This window comes from Tupaia chinensis, unplaced genomic scaffold, assembly GCF_000334495.1.
Source record: "Tupaia chinensis unplaced genomic scaffold, TupChi_1.0 Scaffold000281_1, whole genome shotgun sequence".
Classification (NCBI taxonomy): domain Eukaryota; kingdom Metazoa; phylum Chordata; class Mammalia; order Scandentia; family Tupaiidae; genus Tupaia; species Tupaia belangeri.
In genome coordinates this window covers 4,206,699-4,223,705 of record NW_006159764.1, presented here as the reverse complement: position 1 = coordinate 4,223,705, position 17,007 = coordinate 4,206,699, and the positions used below count along the sequence as shown (strand labels likewise).

Below are 17,007 nucleotides of genomic sequence, written 5' to 3'. Positions count from 1 at the left end.
TGCTTTGATTTTAATTAAACCAATATTTGGGATGTCCAGGCAAAGACAAATGGCAAGCAAGGCTTTGAGATTTTTAAAGATGGGTTCCATATTTTTCAATATTTGCTGATTTGCTCTTGATTTCCAGAAGTGGTTCTAGTTTTATTATTTCAGGTTTGGAGTTCTGCCAGACATGTAAGTGATTTCACAATGAGGGAAGAGATGCTGAATTATTTTCTCAGCCTCCACACAAAGGTGACTGGATTGGACCTTTTGTTATCAGGTGTGAGGTCTCTCTTCCATCTCTGATCTTCTCTTGGCACCAAACTTCAACTCAGCCAGTGTGCCCTCGGTCACAAGAACATCTTGGCCCTGGGTTGGAAACAGAAGTAGAAACAGGACTGCCAAGAACAGTGAAAGGAATATGGCCTGGAGGAGGAACAGAACCTCTTTCCAGCTCCCCAGAACAAAAAGAAGACATCTTTGTTTGAGCCTCTTTTTTCAGAGTCAAAACTTTGTCATTCTCAGATTAGGGAGGTGATGCTTGTCACACAACTCACGACCATCATATCATGTTCCAGCATTCAAATAAACTCTAAGCCTAGAAACATTTAGGAAAATGTGTCAAAAGAGCAAAAGTCATGCTTTTACATATGATAGACTGGACCACGGATAAGGTGGTGCCTTTTAGTGTCAAGAGAACAATCTAATTACTACCACTTCGATAAAATAAAGTATCCAGGTTCCTTTTTCTCTGGTTATCAGCTCTTTCTTTTTGGTGGAATTGCATTGTGATTACAATTTAATACAATGCAATTGACCAATTCACTGTATTACTCACCATATAAAGGAGTAGAGAAGCTAAATACACTAAAGAAACTTTCCACTAGGGATGTCGGGCCTTTCTGTTACTGAGTGGCCATAAAGAAAGCCTTCCTTGTATTAATGTTCATGGTATTTTAATGTTTAAAGATGTTACAGGATTTGGATCATCCTTAAATTTAGTATTGAGTCATCAGAAAGGTCATGACATATCTTTACATAGAAAAATATAGGAAAATACGTCATGACTTTCTCGATGACCTAATATAATCCCTCTGTGGCTATCTATGTATTTTTTTTTTGGTTGTCTAATTTTGAAATGTACTGCAAGTATTATTTTTTACTAGAATTTTAAAAACTGTGTGGAAAATTATCTAATAAGTGCAGTAGAAAGGAAAGAGTACTCTTTTTTTTTTTCTAAAAAAAAAAAAAAAAAAAAAAAAGTATGGGGCCGTCAAGTGGCATGGTGGTTAAAGGCGCTGGACTCCCACATGGCCGACCACAGTTCAAGTCTCAGACCTGGTGGCTTGCTATCTCACTTCCTCTCTCTCTCTCTCTCTTTCTCTCTCTCTCTGTCTCTCTCTGATCAAACTAGAAAATAATAATGATGATAATAATAAATAAAGTTAAATAAAATAATTTTAAAAATACATGTATATTGTTCTCAGGGGCAAATGTTACCAAATCCCTGGTGTGCACTTGCTTTCTTGGTATGAAAAAAATCTGTCTGTTCAATTCAGATTTTATATCAGCATACTGATAACGATCATCTCTATCATTACTACTATTATTAAACATTTTAAATCAAGGATGATGTTAATAAGAAGGAAAAGAGGATGGTGACTATCTTAAACTGGTCTTTCACTTCTTCTATATTTTATCCTCAAGATTTTTACTTTTACATACCTAGATAAATTACAAATTAATTAGTAAATAATAAAACTAATTAATAAAGCTACTAAAATTGTCTTTATCTCCAAAATGCATTCTAGAAATAGAAAAAAAAATGAAAAAATAAGCACTTGTTTTTCATTTGCCTTATGTTAAATAATTATATGAAATTCATCCCTTTACTATGAGGCCTTAACTTAAAAGAGATCACAGTTTGATTCAGATTTATCCCCTAAGACTTAAATAACAAAATGAAGCAAATTGGAAGATAAAAGAACTTTTAAATTCAGAAATATTGTACAGTGTTACTTTTTACATGTGAATATTCCCAAAGTGAAGATTCATAATTTCATCCAGCTTCACTTGGGTGGTGGCTAGACAGAAGCAAGAAAAATAAACGCATAAAACTGAAATGGTTATACACGTAAGAAAAAACTGCATAATTTACATATAAGTGTAATTCACCATATATAAACAATATACATGTATATACAACGTATATACATATATGATAGTGCTATAATATATGTATGCACACGTGATTGCCCAATTATACATGTGTTATTGCTCCTATTACTTTTGAAAGGCCTATAGTATATTAAGCAGAACACTTACGTGATGAATTGAGTGATACTTACTTCTGTTCTGTTCCCCTGAATTTTCACAGTTGAGCATTTTGAGCTAAGAATAAGTTATTTATGTCTAAGTTCAAAGGAAAGTAGCTCAGATCACTTAAAATACAGGGTCCTTGTAGTACCATTTCCCCTCACATTATCTTGACTTCTGATAGTCATATGGCTCATGTCTGTGAAGCATTTCACTGATGTTTCCTTTGTCACTGCCATTCCAAAAAAGTGTGACATTCATTGGTTGAGACAACATAATTGCCAAAGGACAGGATGATACAACGAATAAGTTTACACTAAATGAATCAAAATAATAGTTAAAGAAAAGCTCTTTTGTTCTAAAATTGTATTCCTAATTGTCACAATTCTAAACACAAATAGTGTTCTTCTCAGAAATCAAGAATTTGAAACTAACATTCTCAGGTAAGAAAAAATAAAAAACAGCCTTTCAAGCATAGTCATTAAACTCTTCCTTGTGATTCTCTCTTGCTCAACTTTTATTAAAAATACTTTTTACCATGCTTATTTTTAAATGTATTTTGCCATTAGGGGAAATGATAAAGTTTCTAAATAAAAATATAGAGGCATTCACCTAAATAATAGTATATATGATATATATAACATGTTAAAATTAGTATTGGATTAATCTAACAGTTAATTTTCAATTTTTTTCTACTGGCTCATAGTTTAAGGGACATTGCCATATGTCTACAATTTTCAAATATTACTACTATAATTAGTAATAAAAGTAGCAATGAACAATAGTAAATCTCTGTCAGATCTGGGTCTGCTTCCACCAAGGTGACCATCACTGTGAAGTAAATTAGAGAGATTTTTCTTAAAAATAGATATTTTACTGCGGCAATTAAAATAGATCCTAATGATAGTACCTATATTAATATCAAGGTTGTTTTATGAAAACATACTTAGTATTATAAATTAAAGCTAACAAGTAATTTCAATGCACAGCTAAAATAAAAAACCTAGCCAGGGGATAGAAAACTCCATGGAAACAAAAAAAATATCCTCTTGAATACAAAACCCCATTCTCATATAAATTTATTTTTACAAAATAAATAAATGTATTCCTTATTCAAGGGGGAAATTACTATCTTTAAGATAGTCTTTCTGTGTTCAATAAATAAAATAGAACTATATAATTATTGACTTATATTGTAATTTGATATGGTTTATGGGCACTCATTTCTTAAATGTCAAAAGCACCAGGGTCTTTAGAAATTGTTCTTTAACCTGATTTGTATAATATACCATGTTATGAATATATGCATGGTTATTAAGGACTGATTACCACTATCAGAAATATCTAGTTTTGCGTTTTTTGCTTTCACTATGCAAATGCATTTTACTCTCCAAAATACAACATTTGATTGGAAAGAATGGAAGTATAATTAATCCTTTTTTAGAAGGAATCCAAACATCAGGTTGTAAAATACTTAAGGAGTAGTACTGGCTTTCTTGGCTTTAAAAGTAAAAAGAATTTGGTGAAGGACAGAGAAATTATTGGAAAGAATAAGGAAAATGAGATAACTAGAAAAAAAGACTATGGTCATGTTAAAAAAAAAGAAAAAAACAGGGAGAGAAAAGAAAACAAGCAAAAAGAACGATGCCTATTTAACAGTGGGCCATACAATCTTGAATAAGATTTCCATTTCAGTATTGTACATAAAGAGATAATAAATTTGTGGGCTTTTTTTCCCCTAAAATATGCCAAAATAGATTTAATGTAATTGAGGACAAAAGTAAAACAGTATGTCAAATGCAAAGTAGCCCTGACAGTTTGCACTTTTATATTGATATACTTGTGTTTTCTATTTGTATGCATACCTATGTGGATAATTATATGTACTTCATCAAGACTTATATAAACATGTTCTAGGCATTCAGTGGGCCATTTAGTTAAGTACAGTGCTTCAGTCTTCTATCAGCCACACAGCATTAGAAGCTGTAAGTTTCGGGGTTTTTCTGTGGAATAAAAGTGATGTAAGGCATCAGTGATTGGTGATGAATTTTACATTCAACATATAATGATAATCTCTACTAAAGACAGCTTGAGGAAACACTAACAGAGAACCCCAGACTCACACACGTTCCTGCAACTTGCTGAGTCTGTGGGTCTCTGGATCTCTGCTGCCCTCTACTGGCCTAGTGAAATAAGTGCCTTCCTTAAAGCTCGCCGGTTCCTATTCGTCAGTTTCCTCCACAAACAAGGTAATGGCACCTTAAATATCCAATTTTCTTTGGTTTCGGTCACATATAAGTGGATCATAAATTGTAGTATTGTCAGGTTAATTGTTACACATTATTTTAATGTCGTACAGAAAGAAAAACTCATTTTGCGTCTTTTGTCTTAGTTCAAGCATTACTAGGGCCGGTTCCTGTAAATGGTTATAACAAAAACAGTAGCCAAATATACTATGACATCTTCTACAGACCACAGCATTCTGACAGTCAAACTGGCTCCAAGACCTTTAATTCCAGGTGGGCGATGCGGGGGTGTGCGTGTGCTGGGAGGTTGAGTGTGTGGTCATGTGTAGTTTCAGTGCATATTTTTAAAAGAAAAGCAATTTTACTTTTCCTTTAGGTCACTTACTATCTTAAGATGCATGGATCTTTTCTTATTTTCTCTTAATCAATTCCGTACTTCTTAGCAATCTCGTTATCTTATTTTCTCCCTGTTGCAGCCTGTCTAACAAATGGTCCATCGTTGGGATACTAAGAAGGAAATTTCATAATCCAAGACAAAGATATGAACGGTAAATCATGTTTGTTAATTCTCAATATTCAGTATCCTCGGATGGGATGGGGGTGGCGAGTTAGAAGATTTGTCAACATCACAGTGCATCAAGCCTGTTCATAAATTAGCTGTCTGTATTACAAATAAAAGAAATCATTTTCTAAAAAATGGGAGCAGAAAAGGCATGGCATAGCTGGAATTTAAGGTTCAAGCTTTGTATCTTCTATATATAATGTATTATGTTTTTCAAAAACGTTTTATTAGGAAAGCTATACCAGACGCATAATCACTGTACAATGATTAAACATTACCTTTACAATTTATAATCACTGAAATTACAGAATAAATATATGCACATTTCTTTTGAATCTTTGTGTGTGAGAGAAAACATTAAAAGTGCTTCCTACAAAGCGGTTAGTGATATATACCCAGTTGCTTTTTTTATTTTTTTAATAGTATATATTTATATTTATATTTATATATATATATATATATAAGAAAGTGCAGATGTTCTCCAAAAAATCTTGGCATCGGGGTGAAGTGTCACCAAGAGGATGCTCCTCCCTAGGTGTGTGTCTCCAGCTGTTAAACCACCAGGCCTCCACTTCGGTAGGATCCAGCCAAGAATGTGACTTCTCTCAGGGTGGCAGGAGAGACGCTGCGCGCTGTACACCAGGGATGGAGGACAGGTGGCGCTATGGAGAGGAGACGGACAGTTCCAACCCAAACTAGGCAGGCTGGGTTGAAGGTAGTGGTGTGTGTGTGTGCGGGGGAGTGTATGAGCATGTACCTGCATCAGTGGGAAGAGGCTGAAGGTTTAGGGACCTAACTGTGTGCAGAGACTTGGGTTTTGCATATGGGTACGTGTGTGAGAGACAGAGTGAGTGAGAACATTCGAGCAAGACCCGCCCCCTCCCTCCCCGTCTTGCAGTTTCCAGGCATGCAGCAAACTGCATTGTTAATACATGTACAGAATCCGTGCCATGATGGGAAGAGGAAAGAAAGCCACAAATGTCAACTTGTTTCCCCCCCTCCCTGTCAAACAGAACTATACCCCCAAAAAAGTTACTGAAAATAAAAAGACACATTGAATTTTACTTAATTAGGATCAATACAACGATCCCCAATATACCTTATACATGGCACAGTCAAAGTCTCAAGGTTCAGTATAAAAAAATAATGATAACATTTGCTGGCAAAAGTCTGCGAAGGCACTTCATTGATTAATGATCTGAGTATGGCCCTTCCTCCAGATCACATCTGAGAGGGGAAGGGCACACATCTGTATTTTCTAGTTATCATGCGGTTTCAGTTCTGTGTAGGGCGGGGAAGGTCATCAGGATGGAGTTACTGGGACAAGTGTGAAGGGAGCAGGGATATATTTCTTTTATTTTTCCTTTTCTTTTGGGGAACAAAAAAACCCACTAATTTATTTTCTTCTTTCTGTTAGAATCTATATGTGGTCTTCTCCAGGACTTCGAGGTAATCCGGCTTGGTTTGAAGTTTGGCCCTTAACTCGAGGTAATCACTTTTTTGGGTTTGGTGGTCTGTGAAGCCCTTTCCAGCCGAGAAGAGAAGGGTTTCTTTGAGCCTGGCATCCTGCTGTAAGTCTGGGTATTGCATGCCAGGAGGATGGACGTGCAGTTCCTTTAATTTGGGCACTGTTCCATAGAGACAGTCCACAAATCCCACTGTGCAGGGGGCGGGCTGTGGCCTCTCCCGGTCTAGTAGCATACTGCCACCTCCACAGCCTCCCCCGGGAGGAAACAGCACCACCCCACCATTCTTCTCATGGTGGCGAAACCCAGCCAAGTCTCCCCCAGTGCCCCCAACTCCCCCGGAAACCCCACCAGCTGCCGGGTGGTGCGGGTGGGGGTGATGGTGATTCACCGTCACTATGGTGTTGAGCTGGGAGCTGGACACCGCCAGGGCCCACTCCTTCTCTTTTTCCAGCAAGGTCCGGTAGTTGCTGTGGTTCTCCTTGGGTGTCTCAGCAAACTGCTCGCTCCCTAGGAGAACCTCACCCATTCCTGGGGGCTGCGTCCCAGGACCCCCACGTTCTGCACCCCCTCCTTCCTGGACAGAGGAGACAGCCACCTCCTCCTCTTCACGAGGCTTGTAGATGGGGTTGTTGCACATCTGGGTAACGGGGTGGGGGATGTACTCATACACGTGACCCACAGGTGGGGCCTTCTCCGGGGAGGAAAGGGTTGGTCTGCCTCCACCACCATTGCCATTGCCACCACCTGCACCATCTTCAAACAGCCGGTGGCATTGCATCTGGATGCCAGTAAGGTCCACGCCTTCTTGCCTCTTGCTTCGAAAGGGCAGCTTCTTCCGACGCCGTCGGAGCACATAGGCGAAGAGGCCTGCAGCAACAAAGACTGCGGAGAAGAACAGAACCAGCAGGCTGAGGATCAACACCGAGAGTGGCACAGGACCCCCAGGAGGTGAGAACTCGTAGGGGGAGGCGCTTGTTGGCCCTCCGACGAGGTGAGAATCTCCAGGCTGGGCTGGGGATGCTCCAGCTGGTGCCACGTGCAGCATCTCTGGGCAGAGGACTTCCAGCTCAATAGTGCGCACATCCCGGTGGGTGAGGTTCTCGGGGCTCCTGCAAAGCACATCCCCTACCACGCTGACGGAGCTAATGGTTTCGATCCACTGTTTAAAGGGGACCAGGTCACACGTGCAGTCCCAAGGGTTCTCATTGAGGTCTATCTGGACGATGGCATTCAAGTGTTCCAGCACACCAGCCACAGGAAGGTAGAGAAAGTAGTTTTTTCTCAAGTTGAGCCGGGCAAGGGACGTGCCTGCGAAGGCATCCGTTGGCAGGGTCCTCAGCAAGTTATTGTTGAGGAACAGCAGCTTCAAGTTGGGCATGAGGCTGAAGGCTGCAGGCTGGATTTCCCGGATGACATTGAATTCAAAGTACAAGTAGTGCAGACTCTGGAGGCCTCGGAACATGCCTGGGGTCAGCTTCTCGATGTCATTGCCATTGAGAAACAAGCTCTTAAGGTTGGGGAGGTTGATGAAGGCCCCATCCTGGACATAAGAAATACGATTGTTCCCCAGATGCAAGAGGTCCAAGGAAGAAAAATTCCAAAAATCAGAACGGTAAATTTTCTGAATCAGATTGCTACTCAGGTACAGTTTCTTGGCATTCAGTGGCCTTGGAAGAAGTTCAGAAATGTTATTAAATCCTCTCTCTTTGCAGTTGACAGTCAAGCCAAGGTCATTGATATGCAAATTACAGGTACACCCAGTAGGGCATATAATGGGAATTGGTGGTCTGGTCTGATAAGGAGCGATGGGAGGTTGGTTGGGACCAGGGTATAAAGCTTGGGATGTGGAGGGTGGCCTTGGCGTTCGCGGCTGCTTGGTGGGTTTAGGCTGTTTGTTCGAAGACTTGTATTCAACAGAAGAAGCAGTGAAGTGGACAGAAGACAACATTGAGGAAGGCTTAGTTGGCCATGCATTCTCCTTGCTGGATGACAAATGGGGAATCCCCAAACTAGCCTCCACCTCAGAGTCAGACAATAAAGGACAGAGTTCTGTCTTCTTGATTTCCCGCAGGTCCTTCCCATGGAAATGGAAAGGGGTCTCACAGGTGATGTCTCCCACCAGGGCCGTGTAAGGGATGCGTTCCAGCCAACTCTTCAGTTGTACAATCTCGCACGTACAGTTCCAGGGATTTTCTTCCAGCTGGAGCTCCATCAGGCTTCTGCCAATGTGATCCAGCATTCCTCGGTAAAAGAGAACCTTTAACCTGTTTCCACGGAGGTCCAAATGAGTTAAAGAGACAGCCTTAAATAAATTAGTTGGCAACATGGGAATGAGATTGTCATTTAAGATCAGGACCCTCAATTTACTTAGGTTCCGAAATGCCCCACTCTCGATACGTTTAATGACATTGTAATCTGCCTGCAGATATTCCAGACTTTCCAAGCCGAGGAAGGTATCATTCCTGAAGACATCTAGTTTGTTTTCATGAAGATAGAGCCTCTTTAAAATCTTAAGACCATTGAAAGCTCCAGTTTGAATGTCCTGCAATGCATTGTTCCCAAGGTTAATAGACACGGCGTTATTCAAATGAAGAAAACTGTTGGTGTATAATTTCCTCATTGAATTCCTCTGTAGATATAGTTTAAAAGGTCTTGACCAGAACTCAGTAATCTGACTAATATTTGTAAATCCTTTACTGTCACAATGTATATGAAAGAGGCTTTCTTTAACTTCACAGTAGCATGGATCAAAACAGGGCTCATCTATTTCCTCTGAGTCCTCTATCAGGGGGATTGGGGTAGTCCATCCTAGAGCAAGTGTGCTTAGAAGAATGATCCACAGCATCCTCCCTCTGTGGAGCATCTCAGCTATGGAAGGTTTCATCATTCGTGGCTGATTACAAAACTGCAACAGAAATAAAGATGCAGATTTTTAGCTTTAGTCATATGTACTGTTTTAATTGACTCCTACATGTGGGGCTTGCAGAGAGCGATAGAGAAACTTCAGCATCACTGACCTGACATGCAACATGAACTGGCAACAGACGGAATGTTCAGAGTGAGTTCTCTGGGTTACACTTAGGGCTGTGCACGGACATTTTTCTGAACCGAGCGATGCTTGGTAAATGGCAGATCACAGGGACAAAAGCAGCCTGCATGGCCTCCTACAGCAAACAACTGAACTGGTACACAGACATAGGCTGACTCTGCACTAATGTCACCCCTTCAGCCATTACACTTGATTGCCTGTTAAAACACACGTTGATATTGGAAGGCCATGATAAATGGGGATTGAGACTCTGAAGGAAAAAAAAAAAAGTTGCTCTTCAAATTATAGGTTTCTACTGGTAAAAAGACATGATATATCCCAAAGTTAGAATTTTACAAGGTATGATAACCAGCCCAATATCAGATGTTAGAATATGTAAGTTGATTGGCATTTCAAGAGAACTTCAGATTTCTTTTAGAAATGATGACAACATGCTTAATTACAATGTATGGTCAGGCGCATACTACACCTCATCCTTACTTCTGCCCAAGCACGGAGTATTGATATCTCTGGCAATTAAATAAATATCATCTACATACGTGTATCACTTTAGCGATTTTAAATAGGAGTCATTGGTCCTTGTACAGAACATACCCATGTAATTGTCAGAGCTAAAGATAGTGACAGCTAAAGGGAGCTGAGCTTGGGAGTGTCTGAATTAAAACATTTACAGAGCTTAGTTTGGAAGGTGTATCTGTGTCTTCAAGAACAACTGAGGAACTCTATTAAAAAGCTAGAACTGGGGACCAGCAGTTAGCATAATGGCTATGTCACTGAACTCCCATGTTGTCAACCGCGGTTCGAGTCCCAGACCCAGTGGCTTAAACTCAAGCCGGGTGCATGCGCGTGCATGCCCAAGATTCCGAGAGGAGAATGGAGGAGACAGAATTGCAGCGTCGTCATTCCCCCTGGGGGTCGATTTCTTGCTTTCTGTCTCTCTGTCTCTCTCTGTCTTTCTGGCAAGCGCACGCGCCCTATAGCAAAAACCCCTAAAAAAAAAAAAAAAAAAAAAAGCTAGAAATGAAGGTGGCTGGTTAGAGGTGAGGTAGGTAGTTAAAGGCAAGGGAGGGTGAGAACCTTGACTCCTACCTGCTGATAAATGATCTATCACATGAAATCTATTTCAAAATATATATTATTTCCAATCAGAAAATAAAAAAAGCAGCTTGCTATTGGAATAACACACAGAACCTTCCTGTAGGGCTCTTTCCTTACCTAATAGCATCAGTATATATAAATAAATTATAAGAATGCAGTTTTGTTAGATTGTTCCTCCCAAGTCAGGGAAACAATCAATCAAAGTGGAATGGCTGGTTTGAATCAATAAAAACACACTAGAGTTTTCTAGCATATATTTTCTTCCCATAGATAGGTGCATACATCAAGGAAATATGCAATATTTCACCCACCCTCTAACTTAAAACACAATGATATCATTCATAGGGAAACTAGAAATACTAAATCTTCCCATTCCACTTGTATTTAATGTACACAGCTGTAAGGGAAGGACAAACCGTGAGAAAGCAGAGCGGAATCTGCCTCGGGCGTGCAATACTCAATTTTTAGAAACAATTAAATGCAAGATGGGGAGAGAGAGAGAGAAGGCAGAGGAGGCTACATTGCAGTACCAGCTAGTCCCCGGCTCCCTGATAAAATGTGAAAATCCACTTAAGTTCTCTCTTCTTCACCGTTCTTTACTTCAATGTTTTCACATCCCTCAGGGTTAGCCAACGATGGCTCCCCATGTCTCTGACTTACCTATTTTGCAGGGATTTTTTTTTTAAACATTGGACATTAAAAAGAAAAATTAAAAAAAAAAAAAAGCTTGAGTGTAAGTATTCTTTCTCTCTTCTCCCTGGCCCTCCTCCCTGCCTCTTGCTGAAGCTGAAGCTGGAGGAAAAGGGGATAAAAGTGGTGAGAGGTGGGGGCAGAGGGGGGCTAAAAAAAAAAGGCAGCAAGCTGGAGACGTGCTGGGAATGCAATGGGCTCTTCAATGGGCTGCTTTAAGGTGCAAAGCTGTCGGTTGGCACACTCGGCGGAGCTGGGAGAAGGGGCTGCCGCAGGCTCTGGGCTCCGCGGCTCTCTCCGGGTACCAGCGGCATCGCTGGGCACTAACTGCGAGGAGGCGGGAGGGGGGAAAGCTCGGGAAGGGCAGTCTCGGACTTCTCGCGCACTGGTTTTCTTTTTCTTTTTCTTATTTATTTAATTTTTTTAATATGTGTTGTAACCCTGGATCCGGCTTTCCACATCATGAAAATGAGCTCCAAGAAGGCGAACGCGCTTAGCATAGGGTCGGGAGCGAGCACTAGGAAGCCCTGAATCTACAGATACTCGTGTGCGTGTGTGCGTGTGTGCGTGTGTGTGCGTGTGTGTGTTTAGGAGAAGGAAAAGGAATAGAGGGGTCTAAGTGACGAACTGACAAAATAAGAAACGGGGGTGGGGTGGGGGGAGAACAACCCACAGGAAACATTCCTTTCCACATGGCTGACTGTGGTTCGAGTTCCAGACTTGGTGAGTTGCTTAATCACTTTCTCTCTCTCTCTCCCTCTCTCTCTCTCTCTCCTTTTCTTCTCTTTATTTCATCATTCTTCTTCTTCTTCGTTTGTTTGTCTTACTCTAACTCTCAAGGAAATAACCCCCTGTAGGGGTTACTCCCCTGCGTCCCCAGCTCCTCTCTCCAGGACAGAGGTCTGAAAAGTGGAACTATCCCTCCGAATCATTCTCTTTTCCCAGCACAGGTACATTTCGTACAGAGAACAGGAAGAGGGGGAAATCCAGGGCCCAGCGCCCAAGAGCTGAACCTGGCTGACTGGGCCTGGGTGTCCTGAGGAGGAGCTCAGGCAGCCCGAGCGACTTGGACGAGTTTCTCCTGCATCTTGCTTGGATCCCTTTGCACCAGGACTCCTGTGCTGCAGCTCTAAGCCTCGATCCTCTGGATTCCACAACCATGTATTTTCTTCCATCTTTTCCAACACAGACCAGCCAATGCTCGGAAAGCCCACTTGGGTCACAATGATTCATTTCACATTCTTCCAATTGAAAAGACCTCTTTGGGACAGGGGGCAGAATTTCAGGGTTTGGACGAGCTCTCTCTTCTTCCCTCCTCGCTCCCTTCGTCCTCTTTCTTTCTTTCCTTTTTTCCCCCACTTTGTTTTTGAAATCCAGATATTATTTCATAATATTTTCAGGTAAGGATGCTGGAGAGTAGTGGGGGTGGGGGTGATGAAGTAGACGTTGCAGAGGGGAGAGGCCAACAGATCATAATTCACGTGAGCCCTCCCAGTCCCTCCCACCGGGAGAAAACCAGCTTAGTGGGGAACTAGGGCTAGCCGAGTGTGCAGCAAAGAGTCTAATTAGTGGGAACTGTGTGCCATGGATGCACCCCCCCTCCCAGCACGCACACCAATCCTGACACCAACTCTTGGGGAGGGGAAAGGGGAGGGGCTTTCCGGTTGCTAAAGAACTAACTGAACCCCAGTTGCCCAAGGGCTCAAAGTTAGGTGGAAATGACTTTCTCTTAAAACGCTCTTTATAAAATCAAAATGTAAAGAAAAGCACAGCTTTTGTATGAAGATCTGACCGCACTGGAGTGTAAAAATCACCCAACTCCTTCCTTAAATGTCAGTCGAAGGCAATTTGCATGATAGTGTGCATTTAAAGTAACCGGACAAACCTCCCTGTCCCCCAGTCCCTAAAATTGGACAGGAGGAGCAGAGACTAAGCAGGCAGTCAAGCTTCTCTAACATTTTACACCCCTAATAATCCAGACCCACCCATTTCTCAGCAGGTCTGAGGCACAAAGCAAAAAGCACTGAGGATAGCCTGAACCCAAGAACCAGAGCGAATCTGTCTTCTTCCCCAGCTGCCACCATCCTTCTCCCCGCCATCACCTTGGGTACCCGGTGTGCAGAGGCGGTGGCTAGCTCGCAGACCTTATCAGAACCCATGATGTGATGGAATCGATGGGAAACCCGGAGGCTGTCCTGAACCTCCAGGGCCAGCAAATGGTCCTCTCTGCATCAGTCTGCTCTCTCTTGAATCACAGCCCCCTCGGTCCTGGCCTTGGGCCAAGTCTTAAAGGCAATTTCACCCTTTCCCTTTGCCTGCATCTCTGGGTAGCATGTCTAAGGGATAGGGAAGGTTCGGAAAGTTAGGAATGGAGGGCTCTGGGGGCCCCCTGTCTTGTGTGTCTTGCTGGGAGGACCCAGCACCATTTGTCTGTCCAGAGGGAGGACAAGAAGCCCTTTCTCCCTACTGTGTCCCCTTCTCACCCCCCCCCTCCCCAATGCTGAATCTTTCAGCCGGCTAATCCTTCCAGATCTAAGATTAAATATTCCAATATGGAAGCAAAATGATCTCCCCTAGAACAAATAATTAAAATGCTGCATCATTCATTTTCTAAAGAGCTTTGAGCCTTCTATAGATCCTTTTCTAATCTCCTGTCGCCAGGCGAAATGCACAGTGAGTCCTGTTTAGAAATGGAAAATGATTAAAAGCTCAAATCGCTTCCCTTCTCTGTCTTCCAACGCAAGCCAGCGATCCACTGGGGGGAGGGGTCCTTCCCTCTGCCACCTGGCCTATTTGATGGAGTTACTTACGATTTCCTCCCCCACAGAAAAGGGGTTCGAGGGTGTATCACTGTCCAGTACCCTCCTTCCACCGTCGTCCTAATACCTAATTGATCCAATTCAAAAATGCAACAAACCCCCGAGCACCTGTGAGCGTACAGAAAGCTACCGCGGCCAAACTCAACGTGCTTCGCCACGCACATCTAGCGGCTAGAAAACGCTGATTTCAATCAGGCGGAGTAGGAAACGATGGCGACGAGTACCTATCGGTGCCGAGCGCTCACAATCTCCTAGGTTTGCTCCGAGGGGCTTCCCGGCGGGAGGGGCAAACTCTCTGGGCGGCTGAATTGTATCCATCCTCCGGCAGCCTGGCGGCTTCACCTCTTCCAGCCACTAACTTTCAGCCAGGCTACCGAATCACGCTTGTAATCCTTTTCAATGTTTCCACCTCGGAGACTTGCAAGGAAATGGTCGCTGCATACCAATGGCAGAGCCGGGCGCGCACCTAGCGCGGCGGTGTCAGTGACAGCCAGCTCACGACCACAGCTCCGGGCGCCCTCGATGGCAGCCGGGCAGCGTGCGTGTCCCAGGACTGGGTTCATTGGATTTCAAATCTCGGGGCGGTCGATGGTGGGGCGAGCTCCGCGGTTCCTAGGAGCCCGGGCTCGGTGTCCGGATTTCGCTCTTTCTCTCTTCCTGAAAGGTTGTCACTCAGTAGATGAGAGAAGAAAAGGGTGGGAGAAGCGAGAAAGGAGGCAGGAAGGGGGCGACTAGATCCCAGATCCCAGCATTGGTCAGGCCGGGAAGGAGGGGAGGGAGGGAGAAGGAGAGAGAGGGAGAGAGAAAGACCGAGGGGGAGACGGCACAGACGCGGCGGCATGGCTGTACACACCAGATTCCGCTCGGATCTGGGGATCGCGGGCGCAGCGCGGAGGGGAAGCGATCCCGTGGGCAGAGGGAGCCCCTGACAGCTCCCCATTCAGGCACCCTCACTTCTCGAGCGGGAGAAGACGGGGCGGGGGAGGGGACCGCCGAACGTTTCAGGCCAAGAAGGAGACGCTCGCCGCGGCCACGGCGGCGGCATCTTTTAAGACTGACCTGCTTTAAAAGTGCCACTTGAATGGCCTAGGAAAGAACGAAAATCGGATTACACGTTACTTACCCACGTCCGCTCCGAAACTGCGAGAGCCGGGTCGGGTATTAGGAGGCGATGTAGGCAACGCAGGGCTGGAACCCGAATGCAAATCCATCAGCCGCCCCCAAATCGTGCACCGAGGGAGCGGCGCTCGGGAGCCCCCAGATCAGCCCATCGCCGGAGCCTCCGCCAGCTCGTCCCCCCCGCACCCCCGGCCCCTCCTCCGCGCCAACTGTGTAAATCAGCCGCCGCAGCCCTCTCGCCGCGCATCGCAGGCAAATCCCTGCTTAGGAAGCGAGGAAGCAAGTGATCTCTCCCTCTCTCTCCCTCTCTCCCTCTCCCTCTCTCCTTTATCGGTCACAATCTGGCAGCTCTACAAAGAGAAGCCTTGTCACATTGAGTGTCAGGAAGTCAGCATTCTGCATCTGTGGATTGATTTTAACTTTTATTTGCAAATGAGAGAGGGACGTTTGGAAAATTACAGACCAAAACGGGGTGCGGGGGGGAGGGGTGATCAAGTGAAGCACCTCTGAGCTGTATCGGTGGGCGGTCTCGCTCACCGCCTCCGGGGAGACGTTTGCAAGGGATTTGCAGTAATCCCCCACCTTCGTGGTACATAGGTGACCACGGGAAAGTACACGCATTTCCTCATCTGTTTACACATGCTGAAAGGGCAAGGAGAATTGTCTGGTACAGGGAGTGGGGGTGGGGGCATGTGCTGGAGAGAGCCTGATGCCAACCCTTTGTGGCAAATTAGCTAAGGACACTCGGGCTGTTACTGCACCTATGTGCAAGTATTATTACAACACTGGCGACCATTACCCCCACTGCAGTCATACTAATGCAGCCTAACGTTCCACTCAATCTGCAGTGTAAACCAACGCAGTTCTTTTTAATAGATCTCTTTCATCGGGGGTGGTTTTGGAGAGAGGGCCAGCTGTCTTCCACTAACTCTCAAACTGAATAGACGGTAGTCTGCATCTCTGTCTCTCTGGCCATTCCTTCCTGAAGTGAAAGCAATAGGTTGTCCAGGACCAGCAAAGTTGTGTAACTATATTATCATTGGACATGTAAAATGAACTTGACTCTATTTTTAAAAACTTCCAAAGTAACTCTCACCCCTTGTTAAAGAAAAAAAAAACAGTATTCTCTTTTAACTTATATATATGCAAACCTTTCAGAGACAGGCCTGGAAATTTAACTTTAGCTTTTATTTAAAGGATTTTCTATGACTTATAATTTATACCATTGTGAATCCATACTATAGGTATGTAATACAAGTCTTGTCTCCATGCTAGCTTCATTAAAAGAGAGAAGGGGGATGGAGTTGGTCCTCGAACAAGTGGTCTGTGGAATTTTTTAATTTCTTAGATTTTATATATTAACTAAATTCAGTTTGACAATGGTGTTATGCACAAAGTGTAAGTTTCTGAAATATATCACATGGTGAGTGCTTTAACTTGTTCTTTGACATACTCAGTGCTCTTAAAGATGACTAAGATTAGAAAGTATCTACAGGAGCATAAAATGTTAGAAAATTACTATGATAGCAAAACTCATTCTTTTTCAAATATAGCATTGCAGATCTACTGGCATGAATTCCAAACCACTCTTCAGCATTTGCTAGGATATTAAATTCTTCCATGTGAATTTTACATCTATGAAGACATGGATGTGGAT

At 43.4% G+C, this 17,007-nt stretch overlaps 1 protein-coding gene across 5 annotated transcripts; it reads right to left on the bottom strand.

Annotated features, from left to right (window-relative positions):
- Positions 1-3,525: 3,525 nt before the first annotated feature.
- Positions 3,526-15,697, bottom strand: SLITRK3 (SLIT and NTRK like family member 3). 5 transcript variants are annotated; one of them, XR_003549642.1, is made up of 3 exons: positions 15,355-15,697; positions 4,930-9,480; positions 3,526-4,301 (listed from the first exon to the last, which is right to left on the bottom strand). XR_003549642.1 is itself a non-coding variant. In XM_006150300.3 (2 exons), exon 2 carries the CDS (start codon positions 9,460-9,462, stop codon positions 6,520-6,522), a length of 2,943 nt encoding a protein of 980 aa, XP_006150362.1. In that variant the 5' UTR covers positions 9,463-9,480; positions 15,355-15,697; the 3' UTR covers positions 3,526-6,519. The 5 variants fall into 5 exon arrangements, 3 of the variants coding, with proteins under 3 accessions (XP_006150362.1, XP_006150363.1, XP_006150364.1); XR_003549643.1 differs by having other exon boundaries at positions 6,206-9,480; XM_006150300.3 differs by having other exon boundaries at positions 3,526-9,480.
- Positions 15,698-17,007: the final 1,310 nt, after the last annotated feature.

Excerpts from the sequence above, each read along its gene's own strand:
- SLITRK3 (XM_006150300.3), bottom strand. The coding sequence starts at position 9,462 with ATGATGAAACCTTCCATAGCTGAGATGCTCCACAGAGGGAGGATGCTG.